At 50.6% G+C, this 12,026-nt stretch overlaps 1 protein-coding gene across 1 annotated transcript in view; it reads right to left on the reverse strand.

The window, feature by feature from the left end:
• Positions 1 to 933: 933 nt before the first annotated feature.
• The window catches only part of FSTL4 (follistatin like 4), a 382,903-nt gene continuing 371,810 nt past the window's right edge, over positions 934 to 12,026 (reverse strand). Inside the window, exons 13-15 of the mRNA XM_045892606.1 lie at positions 10,588 to 10,695; positions 3,611 to 3,720; positions 934 to 1,636 (exon numbers count right to left, since the gene is read on the reverse strand). Of these exons, the coding sequence (XP_045748562.1) occupies positions 934 to 1,636; positions 3,611 to 3,720; positions 10,588 to 10,695 (921 nt within the window). The remainder of the gene's footprint in view (positions 1,637 to 3,610; positions 3,721 to 10,587; positions 10,696 to 12,026) is intronic.

Raw genomic sequence — 12,026 nt, forward strand, 5'->3', positions numbered from 1 at the left:
TGCCCTGAATCTGGGGTACTGGGCCTGGCTAATAAAACCTCCCCCTTCAGTGGTAAAAAGCAGGCACGCAGGCTTTGTCCTGATCTCTTTGCGTCCCAACCCAGAACAGAGTCTTGGCCAAGATGGTGGCCAGAGCTGCACTTGGGGCGTCCGTGGTGTGGAGGGCCGTTATTCTTGGATGACCACTGTTCCTTCTGGCTGTGGGGCGTGGGGTGGTGACTCGCAGAGACTTGGCCCGAGGCAGGGAGGAACAGAGCTGGACGTCAGAGAGCATCTTTCTGCTTACTAGCATTTGAGATTATAAAAAATTATCTTTTAATCAAAATTTCCAAAATAAAGTAAGTGATTTCCCCACCCCCCAAGATGCAAGAAGTCCTGTCGGCTCTCCCTCAGGCTTACACCAAGTCACACGGAAAGAAAAATCACGAAGCAGCTGCACAGGAGAAAAGAAGGCCCAGGAGGCAGGCGGACGTGGCTCTCAGGCCTGGAGAGCAAGCCCTGCTCCCGGCGAGCCTGTTTCCAGGCCGGGCTTCAGGCCACTCCGTCGGGGTGAAGCCTGGCCGGACCCGGCGGTGAGGGACAATGAGTACATGAAGGCAACCGACAGAAAGGTCAGCCTGGAAAGCAGGAACTCTTGGCTCCACAGCGTCCCCAGGTACCATGGCGTGGAGCTGGGCACAGAAACGATTCCTGGACACAGCAGCATGTGTTCGCACCGTAGCTCAAGGCGTAAATCATACTTCCCAACGAAAAACCCCCATCTGGTTAGCAGCGCCTACCTTAGGCTAGGAAACTTGCAAGGAGACCAGTGTGGAACCACAAAGCGAAGACAGGTTTGGCTTTTGTCTGTAAAAATGTACATGCGCCTGCTGGGGGCTGCGGAGTGAGGACCGGGCGGAGCTCGGTGGCCCGGGGCCCTGCGGGGGAGGGGCTTCATACCTCGCCCACCCACACGGCCGTGGTCCCCCGCCTGACGCCCGCCACCTCACAGCGCAGTGCCTTTTGCCTCCCGTCGACGAGGAACAGCGACTCCTGCGCTGGCGTGAGCAGGTACCGTCCGAAGAGCCCGCTGTCCCTCACGATCCTGCGGGGCCCTCCCCAAGGCCAGGCCGGCGCCGCGGGCGGCTCCTTTAGGTCCCCCAGCACGCCCGTCTTGCCCGTGGACAGCTCCAGGAAGAGCAGGGCCGGCTCGGTCTCCGCGGCCGCGAAGACGTGGTACTGGTTGCCCCGGGTGAAGGAGGGCTGGAAGGCCACGTCCGAGACGCCCGCGCTGATTGTCAAGCTGTAGAGGGTCCGGATCCGCCCCTGCAGCGTGATCTCCTGCACGTGCAGCTGGGGGCTGCCGGGGGCCGCGCTGACGACGAAGCGCCCGTCGGGGGACAGGTGTGGGGCGCCGCTCACGTCCCCGTTGGGGCCGACCACGGAGTCCGTGACGCTGTCGAGCAGCAGCTGGGGTGTGGCAGGCGCCGGGCTGTCCTCTCGGCACTGGATGAAGAAGTAGCCGCCCAGGTGCGTGTGGGCCATGGCCTGGGGCACGCAGCCGTGGCTCTGCAGGCTGATGGTCTTGAGCAGCACTAGTGTTTCCAGATCAACTTTGTGAACGGCAGGGTCAGACTTGTTGAAGATGAAGCCAAACCTGCGGAGGGAAGAACCGAGGTCAGAGGTCGGGGCGGGAGGGGGTCTGTCATTCGTCTAAAGGATCGCATCTTTTCTCTTCCCCCTATCAGAATCCTTTAGGCATCTAGTAGCTTCTTAATTAGATGTACCATCATGCAGGGCACGGCTTCTTCCGTGATTCATCTATGATGTCAAACCAAAGGCGGTCGAGTTACAAATGCTCCTGGATTTATGCTCCCCTAACATGCACACTCCTCTCTAGCCATGGGGAAGAAGGGCCGTCATGGTGCCCTCGGCCGCTTCTCCCTGTGGGATGCCTTCTGATCAGCTCCCCTGGGGCCTTGTGCCAGCTGGCAGGTGGGCGCCCGCGTCTGCGGAGAGAGGCCAGGAGCCCTGACTGCCTGTGGGGAGGGCAGTGGAGGCGAGCTTTCTGCTGCGGTTCCCTGGGCTAAACAGAGAGTCCGAATCTGAGTGGCCAGCGCGAGCGAACAGGACACACTTGCTCCCAGCGCTCCTTCCCTGCGAGAGGACCGTAGAGGGGCAGTCTCTCCTGGGGCCCAGGGAGCAAGCTTGGGCAGGAGGGCTGGGGACAGCGTTTACCTTTGCAGTCTGACGGCCACGGCGTCTCGGCATAGCCTGCCCCCTGCATAGCCGGGCACGTGGCTCGCCTTTCAGAGCCTCTGAGACGCTAAAGAGGGCAGTTCCTTCCCAGAGGGTTGTTGGGAGGACTGGATCAAAGAGAGAGCTGGAGGGGAAGGGCTCGGTAGGTGGTAGCTGCTCCCGTCTGGACTTGGCGCAAGTCTGCTTTGGAGGCGAGTTGGGAGCTGCAAGGAGACCTGACCCCAGGCAGGACTTGGCTTTGACTTGGGGGCCTCTGTCTAAATCCCTGGCTCAGGGAGGCCTTTTAGTGCCTGGGGACACCTATAGGAATAAGAGAAAAATCTCCCCCACGCTTTTCTCCTGAGTAACTAATGGAGCATGTCAGCCTGAGATGCCCAGTTTAAAGCTTCTTGAAAGCATTCTTAACAAGCCAGAGCACGAAAGAAAAGGAAAGAGAAGCCCACTCTTACAGCCACACATATTAAAGCCACACACAGACAGTGCAGAGCCTGTAAGTTTGCTAGACTCCTGGCTGAATTCAGCTTCTTTGGGGGGTTTTACCCTTTAGGACCATCTTAGAAGCTCTCCCCAGGTGCTGTCTACAGGGAGGGGTTCATTAAGGGGTGTTTTCTTCCTTGGGCTTGGATAAATGGCTGGGCCTAGTTTTAGAAGTCCAGTTTCAGTGTACAAAAATGAGGCATTTCTTCTTGGAGAAAGGTGTTTGATGTCAGACAAAAAGGTAGGCATAAACAGTGCCCCCAAGACCTTTGGGTCTGAGTGCCTTGATAAGAGGGCAGGCTTAGTCTTCGGCAGTGCTGACTTTCCAGTCAGGGGTGGGGGGTTCTCTGACGTGAATAGGCAGGGGGAGGGGCCAGGCTGGGATGAGGTTCGCAGTTGGGACCATGGCTCCCTTTATTAGGCTGTTCTGGATGCTGACAAACCAGACAACTGGGAGGGCTCATTTCCCGGCTGGGCGTCTGCATGGCTGCTCGGGGGACTCCTGGCTGTGTGAACTTGGCCAGGGTCTTAGCTTCTCCGAGCCTCTGTTTCCTCATCTGTAAGAAGGGGTCAAGACCACTTTGACTAGTTTTTTTTGTATGTGTCTAGTAAGTAGAGTGTGATCCATTAACCACTGTTGATTCCTTTCCTCTACTGTCCTCACCTTGAGGATGAGACTTCCTGTCCTCATTGGGCGTCTGAGGGTGGCAGGAAGGCACCTTAACTATGACCATTAAAGACTCAGGATGGGTCCATTTCTCTGTCCCCTCGTGAGGGAGCCCAAGGCCACTCAGCACGAGTGGGAGAGACAGAGAAGGAGCAGGTCTCACGGTGGGCAAGTGCACGGCTGAGCTGGATTACGGGGGTACTTAAGGGCACTGTGGGCCCGTCTCACCTGATATGGTTGATGATGAGGTTTGTTGGGGGGATGAAGAAATCGTCCACTCCTGAAAAGGGCGTGCGGATAAGGTGCTGGCCCTGGCCAGTGCTGGCTTCTGTGATCACCTACAACACAGAGCAGGAGTCCTGGTGAGGGCCCACTCCAGTAGGGGTGGGCAACCTGGAAAACTTTGCATGTGCTGGTAGGGACCCTCAGCAGACGGGCTGCTTCAGAGAGGGGGGTGGGCAGGAGCAGAGTGGGAGCTATTTGGGAATGTCAGAGGCAGGGACTCGTCCTCCTGGAGAGAGGAAGTGGTGGGACAGATATGAATGCCCGAATCATGCCCTCCTGCTCAGGCAGGCCTGATCCTAACCCATGGGACATTGTCAGCCCTCTGAAGGCACAGCGTCCCAGAGAGGTGCCCAGAACAGAATGGTCACTCTGCTCAGAGACCACCTCCCCCACAACAGAGAATCCCACCATCTCAGCATCCAGGTCACCCTGGGAAAAGAGAGAGCTTTTAAATCACAAAAATGTTAAATGCTGGAAAGATTTACTGGTTCCCTGTTTTCCTTTGATGCCAGGTGCCTGGGCCCGTTTGTTGGGCATCTCTGTCCTGTACTGCTCACAGAGGTGTTCTCTGGGAACTGTGGCTCCATAATTTATTGGAGAAGGCAGGAATTCTGTAGAAACGCCATTCCAAGATGCTGCTCAGGCCATTTAGATGGCTTGCAATTAGAATGCTGGGGATCGGGTCTGGCTGCAGAAAGGCCTTGCTGTGAGAAATCAAGAATCAGGCACTGGGTTTTGTCCACACTGGGAGCGACCGAGCATAGCTACCTCTGTTTCCCTGGAGGTAACACCCAAGCTCCTGTGGAGTCGGCAGGAGGCGGCTGCAGCCGTTGTCCGGTGTGGAAATCCTTGGTGGGTGCCGGCGATGCAGAAGACAGCCAAGTGCTATCGGAGATTGGGTGGGATGAGAGCGTGGCTTAGAGGTCCTGCCAGGAAGCCCTCTGCGGTCAGGCTGAGCTTCCGTCCAGCAGCTACCCTAGCCTTGGGCATGGCCAGGCCAGAGACATCGTGCCAGCCAGCCTGTGTCCCCTTGTCTTCAGAACGAGCTCATCAGCCCCCAGTGTCTAGGCCAGTGCCCTGAAGGGTGGCCGACCTGCAGCCAGATGAGGGGCTTGGCCAGCTGGTGGGCCATTTTGGAGGAAGGTCCACAAGGTCAAGCCCAGACCCTCTGAGCAGGAGAGCAGGGGCTCAAGCCTGAACACAGAGCTGAGACACTTTTCCTGATCTGGATATTGTGGCTGTGTCTACAGAAAGAAGGGTCCAGACTTGTGCAGCCTGAGGCTGAGGACAGGGTCTCTTGGGGTTTTGTGACTCACAAGGCTTGGAGTTCTGGATGCTTTTTACCTTCGAAGAATAGGCCTGCCTTCTGGCTCTTTCTTTTATGGGAAAATGAACACCACCTGGCCTGCCTCCTCGGGCAGGGCTGAGGTTTGAGGCTTTTCTGGATCATGGTTCCCTTGGGAGGGCCACGCAGGCAGAATGCCGGATTGGAATGATGAGGCTTGTGATTTTTATTTGTAGCCTTGGGCCAGCTCCAAACTGTAACATGGCATTAGCTTATTTTTCTGTGGGTTTTTAAAATGGCCAAATGACACTTCCATGGCAAGTGCACGGGGGGAAAAAACTCTTAGAACTGGGCATTAAGAAAATAGCAGCCTGAGGAAACTGGATCTTGGGAGTGTCTAAGGGAAAGTGCTGGAGAATTCCACGAAGTCATACAATCACCGCTTGATACCAGGCCTGTCATTTTAGCTTTTCATAGAGATGGACGATTACAGGCTGTCAGCGGTCAGTGTCATTCACGCCTCAGCATGCTGACACCCTGTATTCAGAGGTGACTTCATCAGAACGCACTTTCTCCGATGCGCCTTGAGTTCCTTCTTGGCCTTGCGTCCTGCAGTGTGCCTGGGCGCGTTTGCGCCCCAAAGAGAATCGTTGAACCCCTCAATTCTGTTGGCTCTATGGGCTTGGTTCAGGAGCCGTACATTGGTGGCGTGATACCAGGAAATGTCACTTGGTCATCAGTGTGGGGTCCTGAAGGCTGAGCATCTCCCTCAGCGGGTAGATAGAACCAGTGGAGATGGGAGCCCTCGTTGGGCTGGGGACTGGCGGGCAAAGGAGTGATCTGGGGGACTCCAGAAGACGTTGGCTTCCAAAACTGGCTGCTGAGGGAATGGATTCGTTTCTAGAAACACCTTCAAGTCGTCCCAGCAAAGTTGTGTCTAGCCAGCTCTTCAGTGTTGGATATTGAGAAACACTAGGATATTATTTTTTGCTTTGCCCATGTAAACAATGCAGAAACACATAATGTTGTGGCTAAATTTTTGTCCATTCCATGATCACGGCCTTTGGGTAGGTTCTGAGAAGTCAAGTTGCTGGATACGGAAGCACTGCTCATCACACAGGTTGTGTTAGTGACATTTCCAGGAGTGTTTGCAAGTCGTGGTTTCTTTAACCCGAGCCCATAGTGAAGGAGGCAGGCTTATTCAATCTGTGCACTTGTCAAAGTGAGGTTCCTAGGCTTTGCGCTTGATGGGAGACATCATGGTCTAATTCCTGATGGTAAGCAACATGCTTTTTGGGTTTGGACTTTGAGGCAAAATTTGCTCTTGGTTTTTGGGAAATAGTATTCATTAAGAAATTTCCTTTCTCTGCATGTTTTTAGGTATTTTTATTAAGAATATCTGCTGTATTTAATTAAATGCCTTTTCAGCATTTATTGAAAATATTATTTTTTTTTCTTCTGTTTTCATTTGTTTGTGTTAAGACAAGATTGACTGATTTCCTGAGAGTGAACCATCATTGTATCCTGGGACTTGGTTTTCTGCATTTAGGTGCATTGCTGGACTCCGTTTTTAATACCATGTTGAGAATTTTGCTTCTGTATTTGTTTTTTTTTTTTTTTTTTAAGATTTTATTTATTTATTTGACAGAGAAAGACACAGTGAGAGAGGGAACACAAACGGGGAGTGGGAGAGGGAGAAGCAGACTCCCCGCCGAGCAGGGAGCCCGATGCGGGACTCGATCCCGGGACTCCAGGATCATGACCTGAGCCGAAGGCAGTCGCTCAACCGACTGAGCCACCCAGGCGCCCTGCTTCTGTATTTGTAAATGAGGTTAGTCTATAGCTTTATTTTATTTTTATTTTTTTAAAGATTTTATTTATTCATTGAGAGAGAGAGACAGCGGGAGAGGGAACACAAGCAGGGGGAGTGGGAGAGGGAGAAGCAGGCTTCCCGCGGAGCAGGGAGCCCAATGTGGGGCTCGATCCCAGGACCCTGGGATCATGACCTGAGCCGAAGGCAGACGCTTAACGACTGAGCCACCCAGGTACCTCAGCTTTACTTTTTTATACAAGTTTCAGTCAGTTTTTATAATTAAAATGATGGTGGCTATTTATTTTTTATTTTTATTTTCTTTTAAGATTTTATTTATTTGCGAGAGAGAGAATGAGAGAGAACATGAGAGGGAGGAGGGTCAGAGGGAGAAGGAGACTCCCTGCTGAGCAGGAAGCCCGATGCGGGACTCGATCCCAGGACTCCAGGATCATGACCTGAGCCGAAGGCAGTCGCTTAACCAGCTGAACCACCCAGGCGCCCGATGGTGGCTATTTAAAACAAACTGTACATTTTCCTCCCTGTGGTCCAAGATAGTTCAAATATTATTAAAATTATAGTTGGAAGGTTTGATAAAATTCAGCCGCACACTTTTCTGTGGTAGCTCTTAACACAAAAACCCTATAATTATTGTTCTATTTCAGGCTTCTGTTTCCTTAGGTTGACTTTACACCCAACGTGGGGCTGAAACTCACAACCCCGAGATCAAGAGTCACACCTCTACTGACAGAGCCAGCCAGGTGCTCCAGGTCAGTTCGTTTTTTTTCCTACATTTTGCAAGCAATCATTCACTTCTCCTAGGTTTTCAAATTTGCTGCCCCAGAGTAGTGATGTATTATTTCCCAATAATTTTTATCCTCCTGTATTTACAGTAGTATTCTTTTCCTCCGTCCTCGTTTTGTCTACCTTTATCAGGCTTGTGGAGTATTTCTGTTTCTCTCTTTGTTCTTTTGTTTCTATTAATTTCAGTCTTCTTACTCCTTCTTACCACTCTGGTCTTGTGCTCATTTCTTAACAAAAGTACTTCTTCTTCAGGCTTTTAAGACACAGATACCCATGTGCACAGACTTCTCAGTCTCCCGTTGATCTTGATGTGGAACAATCGCTTTATCATTGCCTTTGAGACAGTTTGTAATTTCCCTTTTGATCCACTGTTATAAAGGAGTGTTTTCTTATTAGGTCATATATTAATTATTTCTAGTTATCAGATACTGTTGCCGCTCACATCTACCTTTACAGGAGTTGTTTCCTTTATAGTTACTGATACACTTGTGTGGATGTGGACGTGTGAAAAAATGGTTTTGCTGATGCAAGGTTTATATATATATATTTTTAAAGATTTTATTTATTTATTTATTTGAGAGAGAGAATGACAGAGAGAGAGAGAGAGAGAGCACATGAGAGGGGGGAGGGTCAGAGGGAGAAGCAGACTCCCCACTGAGCAGGGAGCCCGATGCGGGACTCGATCCCGGGACTCCAGGATCATGACCTGAGCCGAAGGCAGTCGCTTAACCAACTGAGCCACCCAGGCGCCCAAGACTTTTTTTTTTTTTAAAGATTTTATTTATTTATTTGAGAGAGAGAGAATGAGAGACAGAGAGCATGAGAGGGAGGAGGGTCAGAGGGAGAAGCAGACTCCCTGCCGAGCAGGGAGCCCGATGCGGGACTCGATCCCGGGACTCCAGGATCATGACCTGAGCCGAAGGCAGTCGCCCAACCAACTGAGCCACCCAGGTGCCTGCAAGGTTTATATTAAACCAAGTTGTGTCATTCAGTTTTCCCACATCCTTCTTTCATCTTCTTTGTACAATGTAAGTGCATTTTTAATCATTTTCCTTTATTTTAAATCACTCTTGAGACATTTAGTTGTTAATAATGGTGCTTGATGTCTCTCGGGTGTTCATCCCATAGTATCTCTCTGCTGTTTTTAGTGCCTTACTCATATGAGTGGCACTCTGAATACATTCTTGTTCACCTGTCTTCACCATGCCCGCCCCTTTAAATGCAACCTTTTCTTCTTTCTGCGGCATGTGTGTTTCTCATCAACAAGTTCTAGTTTCCTTCCTTCCTTCCTAACCCAGTCTGATCACCTCTGCTTTCAAGAGAAATCAGTTTGTCATACGTGGAATAATGAGACCATCGCTTCCCAGTTGCTACTTTCCAACAGCATTCTCCAAACCTTCTCTTATCCCAGTAAGGTATTTCTAATTATTTTTACTCCTTCCTCTTTCCTCCACTCCCTATGCTTATTTTTACTGAAATAATTTATCCTCCATTACAGACTGGTATCAGGATTTCTCATTCAGACATCCTTATTTAGCACTGATTACTATTTCCAGGGAGTCTGTCCTCATCCATCTTACTTCCTCTCTGGGTTCATTGTTTGCAACTGTCTCCTCTTTATCTTTCTTCATCTTGAGGTCTCTGATCTGGTTCATCTGGTGTTTGTCTGGGATCTTTCCTCAGATCTGTTCCTCAGAGGAGGTGATGAGTGATGCTGTCTCTGAATTCTTACACACGTTTTCTTTGGTCCTGCCCAGTAGAGGATATCTGGGCTGGGAATAGAGTCCTGTAGATTCCATGGTCCTGCAGCAGGTGAGAAATCCAGTGCCCATCTGATGCTTTTTCTTTCCGTTTCTCAACTCATTGCTGTTAAATTAGGAAATCATTTTTGGTTTCAGAAAAAAAATTTTTTTGTGGCCCCTCCCCTTGAATTACATTAGAGGCTTTCCTGGAGCTGCCAGAGGGACCAATAAAAGTTATGATTTCCATGGGCTTATGCTCTGAATGAGCTTTATTCAGGTTCCTAGACCCTGTAAGGGGGATTTTTGGTCAGCTCACTTGGCCCCAGGGTGATGGTATCCATTAAATGACAATAGTCTCCATTTAGAGGTGGTGAAGCAGGATCGTCCCCCTGGCCCAGGAGGGAAGAGGCAAGCGGGCAGTCAGTCCCCTGGACGAAGCTTCTGTAGAAGACCTGGGTATCTCTTCCCAGTCTTGAGAACATGGTGAACTGGGCTCCATCTGCAGTTCTTCTCAGCTGGGGTTCTGAGAGAGAATGAAGCCCTACTGTCCTGAGGCATCCAATGTGGGAAACGAATTAACTTCTTTTCTGTGCATCTAGAATGGTTCTGTGTAGATTGCTGGGAGAATTCAGGCATTCACATCACTTTTCTTAGGGCTCAATCCTCGAATGTATCCCTGATGAAACACTCCACACAGGGGTGGTGGTACCTTCTCCCATTGGTGGACGGGGCAATCCCACATAGCTCTTGGGCCCAAACTGTTTCCAAGAGGCAATACAGGGCCGTGGCTGAATATTGGGCTCTGGAGCCACGCTGCCTGGCTTGGACCATGGGCACATTACTGAACTTTCCTGTGCCCTAAAGTACTATAGGCACTCAATAAATGTGCTTACATTATGGACATAATTACCGCTACTTTTCCTTCCTTAAGGGACCCCCTGAGTACTTGCTTGGACACTGTTCTCGAGCCTGCCCAGCCCGAGGTGCAGAACGCCCTTGCTCAGGAGAGGTGGGGCCTGGGAGCCACAGTCCGGTTGTCCTGACATCACAATCTTACCCATCATCAGGATTATTGTCCTTAAAGGTAGGCCTGGCTGAAGGTACCTTGGAAATGGTCTGTGAGGGGCTTTGGCTCAAGGCTGTTTGCCACTCTGTCCTCAAGCCTGGATTTTTGGGTAAATGTGATTAGCTACCTAGGGAAGCAAGAGACATTTATGAGACAGGAACAGCATCTTTTGTTCCTGTGGGGTGAGTGTGGGTCTCCATGTGTTCAACATACCTGGAGGCTCGGTTGGGACTTGTGCACGTCCCCCCAGCTCAGGACCCACACTTGGTCATGAGACTTGTCATAAGACAGCTTAGCTGGCAGAGGGTCCACACCTATGGACTTGAAAAAAATACGTACAAGTGGGTCATCATTATTATAAGCTGACACGGTGGTCACTTCTGGCCTTTGTGTACATGACTGTAATGCCTAGGTGAGTGGGAAGCCAACCTCGCAGCCTTGGCAGTGAGCCTGCTCGGGAAGCCAGGGCCCAAGCCTCCCTTCTGGGTTTTCTTTAGAGGCCAGCAGTTGAATCCCTTTTAAAAACTTCTTGCATGATTTTACTTACAGGGGACCCAGACCATCTTGGCAAAAGCCCAAACCCAGAGGGTTTACATTTTCCACTCAAGAATCAGCTGCAGGGCACTCTGGTCCCTGCTCCCAGAATTTTGGGCCCCTAGAACTCTCAGTGTCCTTCTCCAGGTGGTTCTGAGGCTGAGATTCTGGTGAGTTGGCCCTTCCTCCTGTGCCACCTGAGACTGACTTTGAGATCATCGCTTATCCCCGGTCTCTTAGCTTGGCACAGCTTCTCTCTGTACATCCTTGCACTGGAGTCTCTGGGACCCACACTGTAGGATCAGGCAGACACACTTTTTTCTTTTTTACTGCTATAACTGCAACTCCACTACCCCTCTAGAACAGAGGCTCTCCTGTGGCCCTCTCCAATGGAGACGGTTTTCTACTTCTGCTTTTTTATAATGTAGCTTTATACGTTCCCAAACTCTCTTCCATTAGACTCATACCACTGGATGGTGACCCCTGCCCTTCTTGTCACTGGCTGCCCATCTCTACTCCCATTGGTCAAAACGTCTCTGAAGAACTGTCTGTGGAGTTCCCGAATCTGCTTTTCTTTAACATTCCCACCAAGTGTCTATCTTCATCGCTCCACTGACCTCTTCCAGAACTTTATGTCAGACTCAGAAATCACTTGGTGATCCTCCTCTTATTTGACAATTCACGACTCCATGTGGTTAACTATTCCCTTCCAGAAACGTTCTAGTCTCTCAGCCTCTCCTCTCCCCCCTCATTCTGACTGTAAATACCGGCATGTCTCAGGTCTCCATCGTTGACCTTCTTCTAAATCTTTTCTGTGGGTGAGTTCATCCAATTGCATGGCTGCAGATAACCTGCTGTACTCTGAGGACTTTAGAACTCATTCCTCTGTGGATGACCTCAACAAACACAAAACTGGACTCTTAATTTTGCCCCTCCCTGCTCACATATATTTCCTCGCCCTTCATTACAATCTTTGAAGTCCCCTTCCCTTTCTTGCATTAAAAAGCCCCTGAAGATCCCAGCATCTGCCAGCTTCCTGGTTGCTTCCCTTCATTTGCTAAAGGCTTCAGGATCTGGCACAGTCTTCCTGTACCCAGAGCTTTGTAACCCACCAGCAA

This window comes from Mirounga angustirostris, unplaced genomic scaffold (assembly GCF_029215605.1).
Source record: "Mirounga angustirostris isolate CCGP_5_RB_7025 unplaced genomic scaffold, mMirAng1.0.hap1 SCAF_7, whole genome shotgun sequence".
NCBI classification, from domain to species: Eukaryota; Metazoa; Chordata; class Mammalia; order Carnivora; family Phocidae; genus Mirounga; species Mirounga angustirostris.